Source organism: Ictidomys tridecemlineatus, chromosome 10, assembly GCF_052094955.1.
Source record: "Ictidomys tridecemlineatus isolate mIctTri1 chromosome 10, mIctTri1.hap1, whole genome shotgun sequence".
NCBI lineage: Eukaryota > Metazoa > Chordata > Mammalia > Rodentia > Sciuridae > Ictidomys > Ictidomys tridecemlineatus.
This window is the reverse complement of record NC_135486.1, coordinates 97800885-97823482: the sequence shown is the minus strand read 5'-3', so window position 1 is coordinate 97823482 and position 22598 is coordinate 97800885. Positions and strand designations below refer to the sequence as shown.

Sequence of the window (22598 nt, the reverse complement as noted above, 5' to 3'; positions counted from 1 at the left end):
CGGAACTTGTAGAAATTAAAACATAGTAGTTAAAATTTAAAAACTCATAGTAGAGACTAATCAATAATGGAAAAATAGAAAAAGGTAGGAAATTTGGGGAGGAAAAATAACAAATAATGACAAATTAATATCACTGAGTAGAACAGGGAGATTGATATGAGGAATTATCCAGATTGTAACACAGAGATGAAGAGATGAAGAATATTATAGACAAATTAAGAGATATGAAGGATGGAACGAAATGATCCAATAAACACTCACAGATGTTTCAGAGGAAGCCAAATGAAAGAATAGAGGAAAGGCCAAGCAAGTTAGAGACAACAGATGAAGAATTTCCAGAACTGTTGAATAATAAACTCTTGGTCCCAAGCAGCAAAACCATCTGACATATTAGTAATAAAAGTAAATATATATGTGGACCTGTAATAAAGAAACCAGAGAATGCCAAAGGATGAAGAGATTTTGTAAGCAACTAGAGTGGAGATTATCTGAAAAAGGACAGGCTAACAGCAGATTCACAGCAACTGAATCTAGAAGCCACTGGGATATCTTCCAATTGCTCTGAAAGAATCCTCCTCCATCTAGAATAGAATACCTAGCTAAACTCCACACCCTAAGACAGTGATGGTTAGATAGATTTTAGAACACCAACTGAAAGAAAAGATTACACAGACCTCATTCAAAGAATTATTAAATGTTGTACTTTAGGAAGAAGAAAACTGAATACAGAGAGAAAGAACTGGAGCCAAGAGAAGAGGAAGGAAGAGATTAGAGGAGGACATGACCTGAAGATATCCAGAATTATCATAATACCCATGCTATGACAACTCTGTGGCATTGGCTCAGAGGTCCATAAAAGTGTCCAGAATGGAAGATGGGCGCTCAGTATCTGTCAGAGATGGAATCACAAATCAATAAAACAATTTAAAAATTTAAAAAAATTAAAAAGGGGTGGTGCTGAAATAATTGACTATCCAAAGAACAAGAAAGAAATCTCTTTGTCACATTTTAGAAAAGAGTAAATTCCAGGTGGATTAAAGATCCAAATACACAAAAGAAAGCCTTAAAGCTTTGTTGGTAAAAAAGAGACTATTCATTACAGTAGGGAGAATCTTTTAAAAATGTGCACACAAAAATAGCACAAAGCATAGAAATCTGACAGTGCAACCTCAACTTTAGAATGATAAAAGAGAGCATGGCAATGTTGTTACACACTGGAAAATAAGAGGTGGTATCTGCAATATGTATACCTGACAAAGATCTCAGATAAGACAGTAAGAAAGCAATGACCTAATGGAAAAACAGAAAAAGTAGAAATTCACAGAAGAAAAAATAACTAAATAATGACAAAATGAAACGATCCTCAAACTCATTAGCTATCAGGGATTCTACTACCGAGATGCTGAAACCAATTGAAAAACTAAAGTCTGACAACACTAGATATTGGCAAGAATGAGGAAAAGTGGGATTTCTTCTATGTTGCTAGTGGGCTTATAAATAATATCAATCACTTTAGAGAGCCACTTGGCAATGCCCAATGAAACTGAAGATGCTGTACCCTGTCACTTGGCCATTCTACTGCCTGGTGTGTTCCCTAGAGAAAAATGAGACATAAAATCCAGGAGACACCAAGAGGACCTCTGTCATGGGTAACAGAGAGAAGAAACAATCCCAGTGTCTCCAGATTATAGACAGGGAGGGCTTCATCATGTAGTGGTTGTAACTGAAATGAATAATCCAGAGTTACAAAGTAGTTATCTAGACAAATCTCTAAAAAAAGGGGGACATGTGAAACAAAACCCAGTGGCAAAAATACAGGTGAAGCTGTGTGTATAGATTTGTAAGTACATGAAATAATGGCGAGTATGATTTATGGATAAGGAAGTGGTAAAATAAAAAAATACAAATGGAAAAGATGCACACCAACTTCAGGTTACTCTGAGGAAGTAGGAAAGAGAAAAAGAATGAACTAGAACATTTTAATTATTAAAATTTAAAGAAAGAGGGGGTATAAAGTAAACGTCAGAGCAGTTCTCAGTCTCAGATAAGGCAGAGAGAAAATGAATCATGGTGAATGTCTTCACCATTTCAAGATGAACACTTACTTCCACTTCTTAGTCTAAGGGTTATGCTGAAGGGGACGAATGTCACTCTTAGTCTAGGAACAAATCAGAAAACTTCTCCTAAGACTCTGCCACAGAAATACCAATACTGACCAGACCTCAATTATACTCCTTAAAAATACTCTCTTTCAGGATCAGCACTGGAAGCTGTCTCTAGAAAGTTTTGTAATTTGCTGGAGGGGACTTATGGAGGGAAGACCTCCTCTGATTTCTCTCTTCAGGTCTGACCTTAGAGATGTCTCCCTGAGTTTTCCTAACCAGCATTTTTCAATAATAATAATAATAATGTCTTATGTTTGACTAGACTTTAAGCTTGAGGAGGGCAGAGATCATGTCTTGCATTCACTGTGGGCACATAAAGGCAAACATGAATGTTCTGTTCATGAAAGAATAAATCTCAGAAACTTTTTTCTCTGGTCTGTTACTTAACTTGAAAGAAACAGAGGAAGAATCTCTTTAGTAAATAGCCACAGTCTCAAAATTTACTGAGCCCTGAAGTTCATTTCAGATTTGGTTTAACAATAAAAATTTGGCAGATCATTAACTATAATACACCTCAAAAGGAAGGCTTTAAGTTAAGGAAATAAAATATTGCAAACAATATGCTTACATGAGAATTAGAATGTCCTTCTGAGTTATATAGGAGACTGTTGCAGAGCCCTACTGGGCAGCCCACTGATACAGACTCAGAGGCATGTATGGCCAAAGCTGACCATAATGTCTATCTAACACTTAGTGCTGATCATTATTGCCTAGGGCTATTACTTGCAGTTGGTAGCTGTAATTAAAAGGGCCCTCGATAGACATTAAATTTATTCCCAGCCATATTTACTTAATTTTGTAGGTTTACTTTTGAGAGTTTGAACTAAAATTTCTGAATCATAGAATCTCCGAACTGGAGACTTTAAAACTTAATCAAGTCACACTCTTTCAGGAGCTTAAATGATGGCCAGGAGTAAGTATGCATCCCATAATGTTCTCTCATTATTCCCAAACTGGTGGGATTGTGAGGTTTGAACAATCTTGTCTAATCACTGTGATTCTCAGAGATTTGAGGCCATTAGAGTCTGGAGGAAAACAACCCTATCCCTGTCTCTCTGCATTCCATTTTGTTACAATGGCATCTCTATCTAGAAAGTGCCAAGAAGTGCCCATAGTGGTTTCTCAAATTAAACAAAGTTAATTTCAATTTATATTCATTTAAGAAAGCCCACAGCAGAACTCTACATTTGTAACTATTGGGAAATATGATTAACACTTTCCTTTGGCAAGTTGTGCTACAATGCACCTTTGTTTAATGTTTCTGGTATAGTTCAAGGGAATAAATTACATCTGCTAAATATTAATATCTGAGTAACAAGCTTTGATATAATGATGTTTACTCTTTAACACACCTTTTTTTTAAGCAAAGAAAAATGTTTTACAATCATAGATTTATAGGAATTATACCTGGAAGGCACCTTGGAAATATTTCATATAACTCATTTATTTTATAGATCAGGAAGCTGAGGCCCAAGCAAAACAAAAATTTTAAATATTGAGAATCATCAAAGAGTTCGACAATTGGCATAAAATGGCATGCATACCACCACCCCTCTACCCAACCACTGTGCCATAGAAAGCTCACACTTGTCTGTTTATTAGATAAATGTCTGGAGGAGGGTAAAGTTAATGAGTTTTTCTCTGTTTTAAAAGCTAGGGCTTCTGGGTATATGAACTTTCTTTGTCACTACATAAATACAGAGTTCACCCTATAGCCAGGAAGTCTGCAAGAAATGCCTCCAGTTTTAGAACGAGTTATGTCACAGTGAAAGAGTTCAGGTACCATCTGACTTCTCACTACCATTCAAATCCAGAGGTGAGCAAGGCTGGAAGAACAACAAAGAGCCCCGAGCTGGGCAGGAAATGGTATGGTCTCCTCCACAGATCATGTGCTGGCTCCATGATTGTACCACTTTCTGTGGCTGCTGCACAGAGTGAGGTTGGGGTGAGGATGCTGGGGACCTCAGGACAGGGCTAATGATTCAGGGTTATGGAGGGCTTTAATTTTTGTTCTTTTCACGTGGTGACAACTCCCTTCTAATTGAGGTCAGCTTTAGAAAAATTTTACATGCACATATTGAGGGTAGCAGTAAAGTTCTCAGACTCTTATTTGATATCTGAGGCAATTTGTTATGATATGAATGCTAAAAAAACACATGGTTGGGTAAGTGTACTGATGTATTAAGAAATCTTGAGCAGGGCAAGGTGGCACACGCATGTAATCCCAGCAGCTTGGGAGGCTGAGTCAAGAGAATTGCGAGTTCAAAGCCAGCCTCAGTAATAGCGAGGTGTTAAGCAACTCAGTGAGACCCTATCTCTAAATAAAATACAAAATAGGGCTAAATCTCTGGGTTAAATCTCTGGTACCCCCCCAAAGAAATCTTAAGACAATAAACATAGGAAATGACACATTAAGCCTGACTATGGATTCCACTGTTGGATTCCTTTAAACCCAAATCTCACAATTAGTTTATTATATTTTACCTTTTCAAGATAATTAATCTGTCGTATGAATGAAAAAATGACAAACCACCCCTTTCATACTGCATATTGTGGAGCTCATTCTTTGATATTTGACAATAATTAATGTTTTCAGAGCTCCCACTGAATACAAATTTGGTTTCATATTCGGGATCAATTTTGATCCCTAGATTTATACCGTCCTTGATCACTATACATCATTTGATCTATCTGTTGCTACCGTTTCTGCCTGTCTTCAATCTTAGATTCTGCCTTCTGGAATTCCAGCTGCCTTTTTACAACTTGTCCTGGGGAAGTTGTACCACTGTCCTGTTACCGTGCCCTCTACACAACCAGTGTGATGGAGTTGTGTTTTCATTTTTAAGAAACTACTTTTTAGGGGGGAAGATAAATTGGCTGCTTGATTCTGTCCCTCCCTATTTCATTTGTTCCTGTATTTACTATCATTAGTCATGTTGCGTGACATTGTCTTATGTGCCAAGGAATTTACAAGCAAATATAAAACATGCTCTTCGCCCATAGGAACATAAGTTTTATTAGGGAGAAAAGATGCTCAAACATAAACAGGATTACCATATATTTTCTGGGAATAGTTCACATTTAAAATGCCTATTTTGCCAATGAAATTATTAATAGTACCATTTTTTAAATTTTTAAAAATTTTTTAGTTATAGGTAGACACAATGTCTTTATTTTACTTAATGTGGTGCTGAGGATCGAACCCAGTGTCTTACTCATGCTAGGTGAGCTAGTTACTTTGGGGCATAACACATGCATGGTATTGTGATTTAATCATAAGGTTCTTGAAAAGTCGATGTGGAAGTGGTAGGGTCTACCTCTGGAGCCACAACCCCAGCCCTAACAGCACCATTTTTTACTCTCAAAAATGATATAGTCATTCTCCACATAAAACATTAATAGCAAAGCAAAGGATTAAGACTTATGGCTTAACCATAGAGAGTTAATAAGCACTATAGGAATTTAGGGAAAGAGGCAGTGTAGGTTGAGGCTTAGGCCAGGAAGAATGAGTTGGATTTGTCTAGAAAGAGGGATGAGAGAAGAGGATCAGCCCTGGGGAGAATAGCAAAACTCAAAGTCAAAACTCAGATGTATGTGATGGTTGAGGAACAGTACCAACCCTGAGCTGGTTTACCTGGTAGGAAGCTCTGGGAGAAAGAAGGGAGAAGTCAAGTTGCAGGGAAGCTGGAAAAGGGCAAAGATTAGATGTGATTTAATGGGCAAAGAGGAGGTAAGTAGGAAAATTATGTCATAAAATTTGGTTTTATAAGTGTTGCTTGGCTATTAGCATACAGTTTAAACTTGCAGGAGGAAAGGAAAGACAAGATGTATTTTGAAGTTTTTGCAGAACTTTAATACAGCGATGAGCAGCTGGATGAGGTCAGAACAAGATCAAGAGTAAAGAATATGAGAAAGAACACAAAGAATTGACAGGGTTGGGTAATGAAACAGGATTAACTGGGGAGAAAAAATTCATTGAAGGTGATTCTGAGTTTACAAAATTGAAGGGTGGGAGACTGTTGAAGCCTCTGCTAAAAATAATGAGGTTACAAGGAGGAAGTACCAGAATCAGAAGATCCCTTCCACCTTCAAGGGGGTTTTATGTCTGGGTAATGAACATCATAGTTGACTTTTCAAGAACGTTGTGATTAAATCACAATGTTATGCATGCCTTATGCCCCAAAGTAACTAGCTCATTTGACTAGCTCCTACAGAAAGTAGGAATTCCCATATTTCTCTACCCCCTACCCCCACCGGAATGGTACTGGGGATTGAATCCATAGTTTCTTTACCACTGAGCTATATCCCCAACCTTTTTAAATTTATTTTGAGGTAGGGTCTCATTAAACTGTTGAGGCTGGCCTTCAACTTTCAATCTTCCTCCTTCAGCCTTCTGAGTAGCTGGTATTAAAGGCATATGCCACTGCACCTGGCTCTGTCTACATTTATAATTGGTATTTGCCCCCTCTTACTGGTACCTGGTTAACCCAATTCAAAAGGTAGATATGGTGACATAGAGGGGTGGGGAGGGAGGTACTTAAAATAATGAATGTTAGACTTACTCCCATCAAAATGGTAGGGTTGATGAGAGGATGCTAAGGTTGAGTATAAAAATGTTTCTGAGAAATACTATGAGCTGACCATGGAGAGCAGTCAAAAGATAACCCAGAGAAGGATGCATGAAACACAATCTGGAAACAGTCACTGTAACAGAAGACTACAGGGAGCAACCAGTGGGAAGACCTGACTGAATCCAAAAGGTGTAAGCTCTACTACAGGTGCTTTTATCAGGATAGATGCAGCCATGTTTGCTCTTATGCAAAAGAGTCTTGGAGGCAGTCAAAAATCAATGAGTTTTCAATTCAATTTTAAATAAAGTTCTATGGTTTTTAAGAGGTTTTCTCACTAGAAGCTGACAGTCCCACAGTTATTACTGTGACTACAAAAGTTCCATGATCATATGTATGTATCATTTGGATTTTAAGGACAGAAATACTAGCAAATACCAATTTCTGAGTTTTTCACATTTTGACGTACATCTTGTATGAGGCAGTTTACATAATTGAATTGAAACATTTGCTGGATTATTGAAGCCAATTGTAGGTTCCAGCAAAAAGCTAGAGGGAATATAATTTGACCAATTCTGCCCTTACTATACAATCCCGTTTCCCTACAAAAGGAGAAAGCAGGAGGATGTGGCATTACCTGAGGATGCTAGTGAGCATCTCAAATCAGCCAGACAATTCAGAGATTTAAATACAAAGGAGGTGAGTTATGTGGAAAACATTGCTTTCTGTTTTCAAGGCCACAGCTAGTCCATATGGCACCACTGTGCAGATAAGAAAGGTGCCCTTCCTCAAGACACTTTACTTTCATCTGCTGAGAAATGTCATAATAAATATACAAAGTGACAGTGTTGGCAATGGTGATGGTGCCCATTATGCTGTGCGTTGTGGTCAGGACGCAGTGGCCCTGTTTATGCTACAGAAACTTATCTCTTTTGGCAGGAGGATGTTTTTGTCAACCCTTACAGTACATTTGTGTTACAAGGAAGATTTTGTGTGAATTCAGCAACTGGGAATTAGAATTTTGTCTTTGAAGTTAATCCAGTACTGGTTTCTACTCATTATGTGAAGGGCTCAAGAAGGATCAATAAAAGCCACCACCTTTCTCTTAAATTTCTCCACATTCTCACTCATCCCTTATGTAGCAAACGATGTAAGTTTGAGAAAAATGAGATTCCTTTTCTGAGCTTAAGGAAGACCAGCAATGAAGCAGGAACAGGCATTAGACTCACTGTGGTCCCAAACCCAAGAACATTCTGATTTATTGGGTCTGAGATGGAGTCTAGGCAGCTTTAAGAAACAAATATTAATAAACACAGTTTTATCTGAAAACCCCTGGGGGGCACTATACTTGAGTCCATTTCCTTGGTATTATATCAGTGAAGTTAAATACTTTAAGATAAACAGGTTGCCCTCAAAGTCTACCAAATAGTAGAGGCTTTAAATAGTTCTGAAGGAAAATGACTTTCACCCCTTGTTTTGCTGAACTTAAGCTCCATTAAATTACTAGATAGCTATTTTTTCCATTTTCTTTGCATTTGATTACTTCTCATCATTAAAATCTATTTCAGATGTCACCTATTCAGTGGGAACATCTCCTACTGAGATTTATATCCTCTGTGCTTCCTACCTGTTAGATAGCAGCAATCTGACATTTATTTTGTTGTGTTCTGGGGTAGGGTTCTGTGTTATGGGTCACTATTGGCATACCTGTAGCTCCACTAGCTTGCACATTCCTTAAGATCAGGGGCCATACCTTACTCATCTTTATGTCACCAGTTCCCAGCTCACAGCGCGTGGGCAATGAAAGTTTGTGCTTTTAACAGAAACTTCATGACTACTGATGATTTCTAGGTTAACAAGGTCAATGAACACACTGCAATGATTTGGATGTTCTCGTGACTTATCCAGAATGTGAAAAGCAGCAGAGACCATGTCTTCTGCATGACACTGTGTGGTGAAGAAGTTAGTGGAACAAATGCGCTGGATTTACCAATCAAGGAGACTTTGGCCAAGTTATGGTTAAGAATTGAGACTACATTTTCAAGACTGTAATATCAAGGTCTGTGGAACACTAAATAGCATTTATTTTGTGACCCTTAAGTTAGCCAGAAGTCAGGAAAGATCCCTCTTCCACCTTGGTGAAGCAGGCAGTCCAGAACTAGTGAGGCACTGCCTGCAGATCTGAAACCAGTTTCTTGTGTAATGTGAAAGAGAAAATTGCCTTAAATCCCAGAGTTCAAAGAATGAAGGCCACTGAGACAATGGTATGTTCTCATTTGTTACAGAAGTGGAACAGAGTAGCCTTCAGGAAACTAGTGCTCTTTAAAGAACAACTGAAGGATATCAAGCCTCACAAGTAGGCTGTGGCACACTGTGAACATTCAGCACAAGTGTTAGAATCAGAGTTGGGAGGAGTCTCTCTAAGGTGGTTGGGGGATCTGAAAAACTGCATCAGAATCACCTGTGGTTGACAGTTCAAAATTCAGATTTCTGGGAATATCCTATATCTACTAAATCAATCTCTGAGAATGAGACCCCAAAATCTAAAATTTTAATTAACATTCCAGGTAATTTTGATGCAGAATAAAATATGAGAACCAATATGAAAGGCACTAAAAATATAGGGCTATACATACAGAATAGCTGAGATTCAACGTGACTTATTTAAATGTCGCTGACCCTCCATAAAAAGTGGAAAAACACAAACAACAACAATTAGGTGATAGTTTACAAAAATAGCTCAAACAAGCTGTGTGATGTAATTTTATAGGTGTTATATAGTTATCTCCTGTTTTAGGCAGATCCAATATTTAAAAATACGAACAGAGCTGGGCATGATGGCACATGCCTGTAATCCCAGTGGCTCGGGAGGCTGAGACAGTAGGATTGCGAGTTCAAAGCCAGCCTCAGCAAAAGTAAGGCACTAAGCAACTCAGTGAGACCATGTCTCTAAATAAAATACAAAGTAGGGCTGGGAATGTGGCTCAGTGGTTAGGTGCCTTTGAATTCAATCTCCAGTACCAAAACAAAAACAAAAAAGTATGAACAGATAAACTGACATATGACCATCTTTCAATTTCAAAAGGATTTTTTTAAAAATATTTTTTCAGTTGCAGATGGACACAATATCTTTATTTATTTATTTTTATGTAGTGCTGAGGATCGAACCCAGTGCCTCACTCATGCATGGAAGGTGCTCTACCACTGAGCTACAACCCCAGCCCTCAAAAGGATTCTTGAAGCAAAGTATTCATCAATTGGTTCCAATTGCCAAACATCTAAATAAGAACTTAATTTATATACAACTTTGGAAGATAAGCTCTATACAATATTTGCTTCCAAGCTTCTTTCTTGAAGTTCTATGCATTGGAAGTGTCTTAGAAGTTTTTTCCCCCCTTCTTCTTTAGGGAGAAACTTTGAGCTCAACTCTGAGAAGTTTGAGATCAAACTTCTATTTTCCTCTCTGGCATCAAGGGACTGAGTCTCATGAAAAGACCTACCCTTGAAACTGGTGAAATAAATTGAAGTACAGCTATATTTTAACCAAAATTCACTTTGAATATTTTTTGCACAAACAATAACTGACTGGGTGTTTTAAACATTAGTATGGCCACCTTCCTACTGGAATTTATAAAGAATAAAAAATGCTAAATTTTAAGGTAGACATTTAAAGGCAGGATGCCTTTATTTTCAAATACTCCTTTTATAAATGAAATGTGCTGGAAAATGGCTTTGGAGTCAGACAGAACTGGGGTTAAATCCTGATTCTATCACAAGTTGTTTAAGTTAAATAAATTTACTTAAATTTCTCTCAGACAAAGTGTCCTCTCCTGCAAACAGGAATAAAATCACCAACATTGAAGGGATATTCAAATTGAAATTGATGTTTTAGACTTGTGCTTAAAGGGAGTTCTGAGAATACAGAGACATTACTATCAATCAAAACATAATAAATCAGATATGAACTCCACCCCAATTAACTCAAACCTATGTGAGATTAAATAGAAAATGCCTGTTTACTTTTTTTTTACAAATCCCAAGAGAATGAATGATGATATACAATAATAATGAAAAGTAGAGGTATTATAAAATGACAAAAAGTGACCCTACATGTGTCTAGAGTTATTGAAATAAAATGAGAGGCTTTGGTGGTCATTTCTGTAGAGCCTGTGAGAGGGTGACACTGAATGTAGTTAGGCACTCCAGTTTGAATTTTTGAGTAATCACCAGTCAAGAAGTGTTCCCTCCCAGAGAAGTTCTGATCCCTTGTGGCTATCCAGGCAGACCATCAGTGCTGATCTCTTAAGAGAGTAGCAATTTGTGTCAAGTAAACTAGTGACCATTAATCAGTTCTTTTGCTTAGGCACATATGTAATTTCCTTTGAATGCAAGAGGATTCAAGACTCCAGTTCAGTTTGACAGTAATAATACTTTCTTAACTAGTCATTATGATGCTGAATTAAAAATCATAATGGGTTCTAAAAATCTTTTTATTGAAACTATATTTTTTGAAGAGTATTTGGGGAGTCAATGATTATGTCACATTTAAGTAACTCTATGTCAAACTGCAAGTCTACTGAGGTATACTATGGTGAAAGCCAGATGGTAGACCAATCACTGCTTCAGCAGATACCACATGATGCAAGGGGAGCACACTGGGGACTAACCTCCACTCTGTGTTCTGGCAAAAAATTATGAATCAAATTCGTGATACCAAGTTTACTTAGTGTTAAACTTGACTTCACTTAACAAGATCATAAGTTACTTCTTCTCAAAGTTGAATTCAGATGTTCAGGTGAGTGCTTCTCCTAAGTATCCTTTCATCAGTAAGACCTTGGGTCATAATTACAAATTAATTTTTAATGAATTACCACTGAGTTTTAGTAACTATAAAAGATTAAAAGATGAGATTATATGAAAAAAATCTACAAATAATCTTATAGTTTAGTTTCAAGATAATGTCATGGGGAATGTTACTACTACAAACAGTTTTATTTAAACTTTTATTTTCAGTGCATTTCTCTTCCTATTTATAAGCATTTTATAGATTTTCATTAATCTTTTTCCCCACTATTGTTTTAACCAATCTAATCACCCTTGTTTGAAACAAAATCAAGTATCATTTATTATTTTTACATGTGAGATTTTATAAAATTAACCAGTCTTCTGTTTCTAGGTAAGTGGACTTGTCAAATAAATATACTATTGGAGTACTATCTCATAAAAGGTGGAGTAAGAAAGAATACTTTATATTTACAAAATGTTTTTCAAGTGTTCAGTAGATAGCCTTGGCACTATTATGTAGAAAAACCATTTTATCTCTTTTCCAAATTAGTCAGATCCAAAATATTTGGATAAGGAAGACGAATTTCTATTTATATCTTTACTGTTAAGCTGAGTATAGTTGTTCTATAAGACCTAAAATTAATGGCTACCTCCAAAAATCACTTTACATTGTCATGTGTGGGTTAATAAACCTGTTGTTAGAGAAAACATGGTAAAGGAAAATGTATTAGGGAATTAAGATAATTGTATTCAAATTTATACTCAGTCTTGGTTTCTACTTGTTTTATTGTTTTATTTCATTGGCAATTTGACTAGTACAAATTTACAACAATGTTTTGATTTTTTGGTTTCAAATTAATTATGAGAAGACATGAGGATAGACATTTGCATCAAACTCATTATTTCAAGATGAAAAATAAAACCCTATGCTTACTTGTTCACCCAACATGTATTTATGGAAAACCAGTTCTTGTGAAGTGTGTAAGGGAGGGAAAAACTTCCCTTCACCCCAGGAGGATTCAGTTGAGTCTGAAATAAACTAACAGGCAGGTTAGCAAGACAAAAAGTATACCAATTCATTATGTGTAAAGATAACATGAAAACCTAGAAACACAGTGAGAGCAGACACTTAGTATAACTTCTTCGGGGGAGGGGGGCGGGGAAACACACATACACACACACACACACACACACACAAATTGGCCCCAAGAATGGTGCTAGCCTGTGACCAAGTCTGTCTGGTTATGGCATCACCCTCCAGTTCTGCTTCTGTGATCTGAGCTGATGCTCCTAGCCTATGAAATTGCCAGGGAATAGATTCATGACTACTGAGTTCTTCATGGAGGGTCTGTGTCATAAGGCAGACGACCCTGATATCACATTCATACTCTGAATAAAGACAATAAGAAAGTCCAGGGTAACTTCTGAAGTATGAGATTATGGAAGTCTTTAAGTTTTCTATATTTTTTATGCCTGGTATTTTGTAAGCATAAATTATTTGTGTAGTCAGGGGAAAAAAAACAAAATGAAAATATGTCTATGAATAAAAACAACAAGGGAACAAATGAACATAAAATATTTGTTGATTAAGGCTATTGGCTATTTAGGGGTAGATTTTTGTCTGTTTTCAAGTTATTATATTTTCCTAATAGAATTTTAATGCTAGATTTAACTCAACAATAAAAGAAGCATATGGAAATTTTGAGCTCTTTGATTTGAGTAATCGGCTTTATTAGGTATTAGGAGTAGAGGCCTCACTGTTGTTTTTATTTCTAGCAGGAGTAGGGCTGTGAAAAAATTAAGACACAATCTCTATTTGTTTGTAATTTACTTTTTCAAACTCTTGTATAATGTCAAGTCTAGATGGAAAATGGTGGAATAAACCTCTCTATTAGTCTACTTGTAATGAGCTATTTCATTACCATCTATTATGAAGGTAGCTTTTCTACATCATTAAAATGGAATAGGGTCATAGTTCCTAATTTCAAATACTGTCATAATGTTAAAATACTTCCCTGAAAAGAAAGAAAAAAAGATAGGTAGGTAGGAAGAGACAACTAAAACAATTCCTGACTGCATTTCAGAGAAGCATCAGCAGCCTTGACCTTCATGTTCTGAGAAAGCCCAGCCTGTTTAAATGGAAATGGACCTTTCTTTATTTCAGCAAGTCCTAGTTACATCATTGACCGTTTTTCAAATTCTGTAATCTTGTTTTTAGTGTCACTTCGAGCTGAATCATTCTTTTCATAAATGGCCAAGATTGTGATATCTCTGTAGCTTTTCTTATTTAATACAACTCAGCTGCCACTTTAAATGAAAAAATTCTGATGGAACATGAGAAATTTCCTGTTAATGAAGGCTTATGTCCTTCTGGCCATGAACAAAGGGTGTCTGGTACTTGCTAACTCCATTTAAAATTCGAATTATTTTGTAAAGTTAATTGTGAGTTTCCAAGTATCCTTTAAGTACTATTAAATTCAATTACTCATTTTGCAAACTAATGGGCAAGAGGAGAGGACAGGGAATCTCTCTGAGTCAGTCCCACTCACAAGCCCTGACAATGCAGAACTAAATCAGTTAAGAATATCCTCATCAGCTATTCTACTTTTAATTAAGGACTTATTCAAAATTTCATTTTCATGGTAGTTGTGCTTAAATTTGACACTTTGTTTTCATTTTTTATTTATTTATTTTTTTATTACTGGGGAATGAACCGGGTGCTTAACCACTGAGCCACATCCCCAGCCCTTTTAAATTTTTATTTAGACAGGGTCTCACTAAGTTGCTAAGTGCCTCACTAAGTTGCTAAGGCTGACCTCAAACTTCAATATGTGCACAGCTGTATACATCCTTTTTGTTAACAACATTTAAATACTTCTATTTCCTAAAGTTATGTTTATCAGAGTCCTGAATAAGGACACTGTACAGTGAAGGACTAGGTCTAGGATATGGAACTAGACAGAGATGGAGACACGTCCATGAACCCACATGGCTGTTGTAACACCATGGAATACAGACATATGCTCCAAGGAGGTACAGGGGAGAGACCCAGGGTGGTCTCTCCCTGTAAGTTGCATGACTTAAAACAAGAGGGAGCAGACTTGGCTAGGAATGTGTGGAGAGGAACAGTGTGTGGCTTTACTTATATTTAAAATGTCTTTAGATGCAATGGTCTGGTAATGTAGCTTCTGAACTTTGGAGAGAAATGTCTTACTTACTTTAACACGTGATAGGTAGCTTTATTCTTATTTACACCTAAAAACTTAAGTTTAAATAATATATTGATGAAATCTTAGAAATTTACTGAAAACAAAAACACTTCCATTTTAAAAGTCAAATTAAAACAAGCACTTTTTGGTTCTTCAGCAGATCAAATTGGCTCTTAAAATATTATTTTAACAAATTAACATCACCTTGAAATACTATATTCTAGTGATATCTGGGGTGGGGAGTTGTAAGGTGCATACCCAAGAGCCATGCCAGTGGGTAAGGTGCAGTGGCAAATTAAATTAGCTTCTACTTAGTTTATTATAATTTCAGCTACATTTTTTGGAATGAAGGCAAAACACAACAAAGAATCCAAAAAATGAAATGATGCAGACCAACCTTTTATTGCACCCACAATATTTTGGTCTAGTCCTTTCCGGTTGTCATTGAGTCCTCTTTTCCTCTTCCCATTGGGTAAGGAGTTAGCCAAAGTCTTGTCATCAAAAAATGCACACACCAGTTTTCTAAACAGAAGGCTTCCTGAGCGAGTATAGTTTGACAGTATAGAGTCCAGCTGAGACTTAGGCATAAACACATCAAAGCCTTCAGCAAGTTGCACTTCTGGCTACCAAAAGAAGAGAAATATTTCATTAAAAGCAAAATTTGAAGCATTTGACTTTAGGCATAAAGTGCAACAAAAACCATCGTAGCTCTTAGCTGAAATGTCCATATCATGTATATGACACAGCCTCAGCTTAGTGTGCCAGAATGTGTACTTTCTAAAACCAATCATCAGTTACAGTTCACAAAACAAGATTCCAGTACTGTCTCCTCAAAAGCAACAGAGAGAAGTACACTGAGAAAGTATTCCTGTTCTTACACATCATTAAGAGATAATCACAAAATCATGTTAATTCTAGAATTAAGGGTCGAGTCTTCTATATGAAACACCCTCATTCATTTTGTAAACAAAGGAACAAAGGCCCAAAAAGATAATGATAAAAATGACTTAAGTACAATTCATATGTGCTCAGTGCATTACTATCTCATACATTAAATAATTTAATTTCTTTCACCTGAGGTCACAAATATGGGACTACTCCACAGGGCCTGTCCTCTTTCTACTATGTCAGGGTGTTAGCTGTGGAACTATTTTTTTAAACCAATGAGAATTTTTATGTAATTTGATATACAAATAAAAATAATGAGCAGGTTTCCAGGCCATTTCAATCCACTCCTCACTCCTACTTTCAGGAAGAAAAGCCGAAGTTATATCCCAGAGGACCCTGAAAAACCAATGCACCAGCCATAAGACAGGGATACAGGATCAGAAGACCCTTGAGGTGCCTTTCAGCTTGGAGTATATCATACAATAATACAAATCAGACACATACTACATTCTCTATCAGCATACCACAGATGTTTACAACCTGTCTTTTCGTCTTGCAACTGGCAAACACTATTTCCTTTCCAAAGCCTTTTCTATCTTCTTCCTGTCATGGAGGTAGCTATGTTACCACTGGGCATCTGACATAGCTTATGAATGTATTTATTACACTCTACTTTGTATTTCTAAGGTCTAGCATATAGTATACACTCAATACATTCACTAGTCATAATCTAAACTATTCAGTCATTTATTGTTGGTTATAACATGACAGCTTTAAAATGATAATTTTAAAATGAAGAAATGAAACTGGTAATTTTTATTAAAAAATAATATATTCAGTTGTATACACTTTCAAAGCTCATTCTTAAGATCTTTTATTTGTTGCTTTGTAAAACTGGCATGACTTTAAATTTTTTTTAATCACATTGAAAATGTGAAGATTTTAGATTTGTTTCTCTCCTGGAAAATATGAATTATTATTTTTGTTTGTCATACTGTTTTCAAAATGCCTAGCAAACTACAAAGTGAAGGATGCTCAGAGCTCAGCCTAGATTATTCGGATGACTTAGGAAGGCATCTGGGCCCTGTCTCCCCAAGATGGAATTTTTGACTGGATTACCCAGAAAGTCATCTCATTCCTCTGCTTTGCTTTGCCATTCAATGTTTGATTTCTAAATGCTTGGCAAATGTCACCGTAAAAACAGTGCTGTCAGGGTTTCCCCCTGCCTTTTGCATCTTGCTGCTTGCTGGTCAAAGGTCTGTGGAGGAGCTTGATAGGAGCTGGAGGCTGAATACTAACTCCTAGAATAAGGATGGCACAAATGAGGCACTCAAGAAATATCTGTTAAATGATTCAAGGTGGAAATATTAGGACTGAATTTTCCATCATAAGCTAAAGTGAAGTTTAGACATCAGCAGAATTTTTCATATGCTGTGAACTTTTGATTCTAAATGAACTGATCTCAGATTTTTGCTAAGTGCTCCTAGATCATATGGAAACCATTAAAAATATCCAAGTGTATCTCGCAGCTATTTGAAGGTCTGAAGTATTACAGAAGCTCTTAAATTGCATGAAAGCAACAGGAAGGACTCCCAACTTGTCTCATTCCTATAAACTTCAGTTTGAGTCTAATACCACTTATCAGGTGCTTAAAATTTAGCCACCTGATTGCTGAGACTCCCAGAACTTCCCCTTTGATTCATCCTGTAGGACTTGGACTCTGACTTTAGAAACACTGACCCAATTGAGCTGCCAGGCAGAACTAGCCACTCCCCTCTTCAAGCATTGATAGTATTTTCTATGAAGTATGTTCATGGCACCTTATTTAATAGGGAGTTTGTGTTTCTCATCAGGATGAGCACTCTTTTGTATTCAGTGTGCCAAGCACCCAGCGTCCAATAGCTATTTGTCAGAATAAACAAAGCGCTATGTAGGAATTCATTCAAAATGACTAGTGCAGATTCAGAGCTCTCTTGTCCCTGTATAAAGGAAGTGGGCTTGCAAGTCTGTCATGCGATAGCTGGATATACACCACCAATGTCTTCTTAGAAGGGTTCATGTGCTCCTTCCAGCAGGAGATTGCTTGGAGAAGACTGTAATGCCTGATTCAATACCTGCACATTGAGCACCCTCTGCGGGAGGAATTTCAAGCTGGCTATTCTTTAGTGCAGACTTATGCATAGATACCTATCATGCAAAGTAGAAAGTGAGGAATACTGTAGGAGAGATACAGAGCAAGTAGTGTCGAGAGTCCTACTAGCATCAGGCAGGACTTGGCTGCTTGGGGGAGCAATGGAAAGGGAGCTCAGGGGTTAAGGAAGGAATAGGACAGCATTTTAACAGGGTCTTGAAGCTAACATTTAGGAGACTGTGGTCTAGTTGTTATTTGTTCATCTATTTTGACTCTTAAAACTAAATATCTGGAGGTTTTTGTGGGGCCAAGTCTTCCTACAGCATCATAACTGCACTGTGATTTCTAAGGTACCATTCAGGGAAGAAGCTGTCACTGCTTTCTGTTCCAGTTTCTACTGCCAGACTGATATTGTTATTTTCAACTGTTCTTTCCAGATCAAGGGACATGAACTCACCCACCTGTAAGCACCTTACAAAGGTGTAAATAGTTTGATTAGCTGCATAGCAGCCTGAGCAGCAAGGGCAAAGGTGGCTAAGCTCTACCCCTCCTGCTCTTCCTGGCTAGCCTCCTGTTCAGAGTTCTTAGCAGACAGTTACTGAGCACTAAGACATGTCTATCAGGTGCCACAAAGCACCAATTTCTAAAATAAAGCTTGGGGTAGGGATGGCTTTATTTTTTTGAAACATGATCTACAGCTTCACATACATAGTTAAAAATGGATTAAAACTCTTTAATTGCATAACTACATCTTTTCTTTTTATTTACTGGTGGTAGTTTAAATGAGATTTCTCTGCTTACTAAAGATAGTTATGACAGAAATGAACACTATTCCAAATGAGTATCATTTTAAAAACTAAACTTCCCTTGACAGATTCACTATTTGATACTCTAGTCAAGATAGACTACACACTAATCTGTAGATTCTACTGATTACTGTGATAATATGATCTTTAAATGATTACATCCCAATTATGGGGCACAATTTACAACATAGTCATCATTTTAAGGGGTTGAATATCTGAATTCCCATTATAAATCTAGATTTTTGAGTATGCTTTGATTATTGGGGTGTCTAAGCATAAGCACAATACTGTATAGATTATGCCTTTTCCTTATCCAGTGGTATCACAGTTTACTTTGGGAGAAGATGAAGGAAAAAACTGCATATTGTCCTGATGGCTCTTCAAAATGTCCTTGGCTCCAGGCCTGCCCACTATTTTGTTTCTTGCATTTCAGTTGTAGTCTCCCTTTGCTTACAAGTAATTGGGGGTTAAGAAGTAGTTTGGGTGAGAGATCCATGCCCTTCAAGTCCCTATGAGCATATCATGTGACTGCCCTATGTAATCTAAAGAAAAACAAGACAATTTTAAGGATACTACACAAATTAATCACACAGGGAGCATTTCCCCTATATACTATTTTATTTTGTTGTGGCATTGGGGATTGAACCAGGAAATATTCTACCACTAAGATACATCCCTAGCCCTTTTATTTAAAAAAATTTTTATTTTGGGACAAGGTGGTCTTGACTTTGTGATCTTCCTGCCTTAGCCTCTGAATAGCTGGGATTAGAGGTGTGTGCTGTTGTGCTTGACTAGGCTATTTTATATTACTAATTCAAAATTATAGTCAAGTTCTTATAAAGCTACATATAGTCATTGATTAGAAGAGCAAAAAAAGAATAAATATTCATGCTAGGCATTAGACATAGATTTTCAATTGCAAATTAATAAATTATACATACAGCTTTCAATACCCACACTTACAGGCACATACATGAAGTTGTCTGCATGAAACCCTGGGGTGTCGGGATTAGAAAGGCAAAGCTGGCTAGCTAGTTAAGTCTCAGACTGGCTCAGGACTGAAACCTGAAAGAAAACTATAGAGGAAGAGGCAGAGATTGATGAATAAGACTGATTTTACACTGCAAGATATATAAGAGGATTGATAAGAATGTTTAAAGGATGTGAATTTAGTCTTTCTGTTCATCATCATATAATGATGCTCACTTACTACTTATTTATTTAGCCGTATATCAGATACATTCCTAGGAAAATGAGCTTCAGCTAATAAAAAGAATAATTTAAAAACACACAAAAATTCATAATTGATTTTATTTTGCTCATAAATGTAATCTGCTTCTATTTGAGAAAACCTAAAATTGTTTCTGATAAATCAGGCCTGATCCAGGTAGACTTTCTGTTACCATTTATTAAATGCTAGCCAAGAACATGGCCAATGAAACTCAAAGGCAGGCCTGCTCTGGTTGGCCCAGTGAGTATAACTCAAAATAGGTATGGCCTGGGGCTGTGCTGGGCTGAGAACCCCTCATGGATGCAGCAGAAGCTGGCTGGATATACCATATCAAGACCAACTTTGTAAAGTGGATACTCTATGTTAAGTAATGAATGCTTGGCTGAAAGTCCTTTAAACAGCAAGCTTAACCTATACTATGTACTAGCATATACTCAATGATGAATAAGATAAAAATTATGGAAATCTTAAAAAACTAATTCTTTTCTTTCGTAAAATTGTGGTGGAAGTAAGAATTGAATTTTGCAAGAGACAATACAATTTGGCCTCTTGAAAATTTCTTCATGCACTTGCATAATGAGAGTTACCAAAGTCTTTCAGAGATGTGTTTAGCTTTTTCCTTCTCAGGTAATAAATTAATGACTTTGAAGACTGGGGCTTGACTTATGTTAAGATATTTTAGCCAAATGGATAACACATAAAGTTTTATCACTGTGATCTGTTTTTTTCCTAACTCTGCTAAAACTGCTCCTCCAAGATGTCTACTCTAAGACTCTGTCCTTGCCCTCCAGGCAGGGAGGTCCTGCTCTTCCTAGTTCCCAGGAAACTTTCTGGCTGCCTGTATTACAGCTTCATCCTATGATACTGTAACTACTATTTGTGAAATTCTCTCCATGTGCTCCTTTCAAGGACAAAGACTTTTCATTCATTTCAGGGTGACTTAGAAAACTGTGATATGATCAACTTTTATTTGCTACTTACTATATTCCAGACCCTACTTTAACACACATTTCATGGATTTCCTAATTTAATTCTTACCTCATGAAGCAACTACCACTTATTCCCAATTTGCAGATACAAAAACTAAGGTTAAAAAAGTCAAGTAACTTGTTTAAGATCACCCATCATTTCACATAATGAAGCAAGAATTTGAACCCAAGCAGACTGTGTCAAAATCCTGCATTCTCACAGATATATTGCCTTGGTTTCAATGTATCAATAAATAAATGAAAAATTGTTGGCTTGATTTACCCTGCAGATCATTTTGTCTTGATAGGCTAAGAAGATACTTAAAAAACAGATTCCGAATCCAGCAGCTATTTATATGGAAAACAAAATGCATTTTAAATTGTTTATTTTAAGAAGAATGATACAAATGATTATTAACAAAATCATCTTTAATGAATATTCATAAATTTATATTCTGATAACTTTTAAATTTCTATGATCTAGGGTTACTGGAAAATATAGTAATTACAACAAACAGATAAACATTATTTATTTATTTATTTATTTATTTACTGTGTGTGTGTGTGTGTGTGTGTGTGTGTTGCTGGGGATTGAACCCATGGCCTTCCGCATGCTAGGTAAATGCTATCCCACTAAGCTACGGGATTCCCTAGCCTGACATTTTCTATTATTAAAAATTATTATGAAAGTATTTTTTTTTTTTTTTTAAAGAGAGAGTGAGAGAGAGGGGGGTACAGAGAGAGAGAGAGAGAGAGAGAATTTTAACATTTATTTATTTTTTCTTAATTCTCGGCGGACACAACATCATTGTTGGTATGTGGTGCTGCTGGGGATCGAACCCGGGCCGCACGCATGCTAGGCGAGCGCGCTACCGCTTGAGCCACATCCCCAGCCCCAATGAAAGTATTTTTTAAAGTTGATCTAAGTCTCTCACCAAAGTCAAAAGAAAAAAAGAAGCCATGCTAAAAAAAAACCCAATAAATCATGTATAACTAAAAAGAACAAATAAAAAAATTTATAAAGAAAAACAATAAAGCTAACATATACCGGGCTGGGGATGTGGCTCAAGCGGTAGCGCGTTCGCCTGGTATGTGTGTGGCCCGGGTTCGATCCTCAGCACCACATACCAACAAAGATGTTGTGTCTGCCGAGAACTAAAAAATAAATATTAAAAATTCTCTCTCTCTCTCTCTCCTCTCTCACTCTTTAAAAAAAAAAAAAAAAGCTAACATATACCAGGTATATCTGACCTGAAAAACCAAATCAATATATATTAAAAAACAGTCACTAAGAAACGAACAACTGCCATGGGTTATATACTCATGAGAAAAATAAAGAGTTAAATATTGTATTTAAGTGTGAAATTTGGTTTGATTCTTTGTAATTTAGGTTTGCATTGTATTTAATGTGCTAATTTAAAAAGGTTCAAATAATCCTGCTTTAAAAGAGAAATATTTCTGGCTATTTCCTTTTTAAAACACAATTTGTTCACATGCATCTGTTTATTCATTCATACAGGTAAGTTTAATTAAAAATACATTTATTCCTGTAAAGCTACTTAGATAGGACTGTTAAGGATAAAAAAGAAAAACCAAAACTTATGGAGAGCTTCAAATGTGCCAGGCACTGTTCTAAGTGCTTTATACAGATGGCTTCATTTACTTCTTCCAACAGGCCAACTCTATGAGATGAGAGTATAATTATTCTTGTTTTATAGGAAGAAATCTGAGGGAAGGGGCAGATTCTCTTGCTCAGGGTTGCAGAGCTGAGATTCTAAGGCAGCAGCCTGACTCACTTCTCCCCAAGAAACTTCCAAGTAAACAGAATAAATAGCCATAGTGTAGCA

General features: G+C 36.5%; 1 protein-coding gene across 23 annotated transcripts in view; it reads right to left on the bottom strand.

Moving 5' to 3' along the window:
* The window catches only part of Bend7 (BEN domain containing 7), a 141478-nt gene that overhangs the window by 79181 nt on the left and 39699 nt on the right, over nucleotides 1-22598 (bottom strand). For 22 of the 23 annotated variants that reach the window (XR_013426741.1, XR_013426742.1, XR_013426739.1 and 19 more), the window contains one exon: nucleotides 15125-15350. Coding sequence is in view for 16 of the 23 variants with exons in the window: in XM_078023509.1 (XP_077879635.1) it covers nucleotides 15125-15350 (226 nt within the window). In the remaining 7 variants the exon portion in view is untranslated. Of the gene's footprint in view, nucleotides 1-15124; nucleotides 15351-22598 lie in introns of those variants that run through there. The other variant, XM_078023513.1, reaches the window with a different exon arrangement.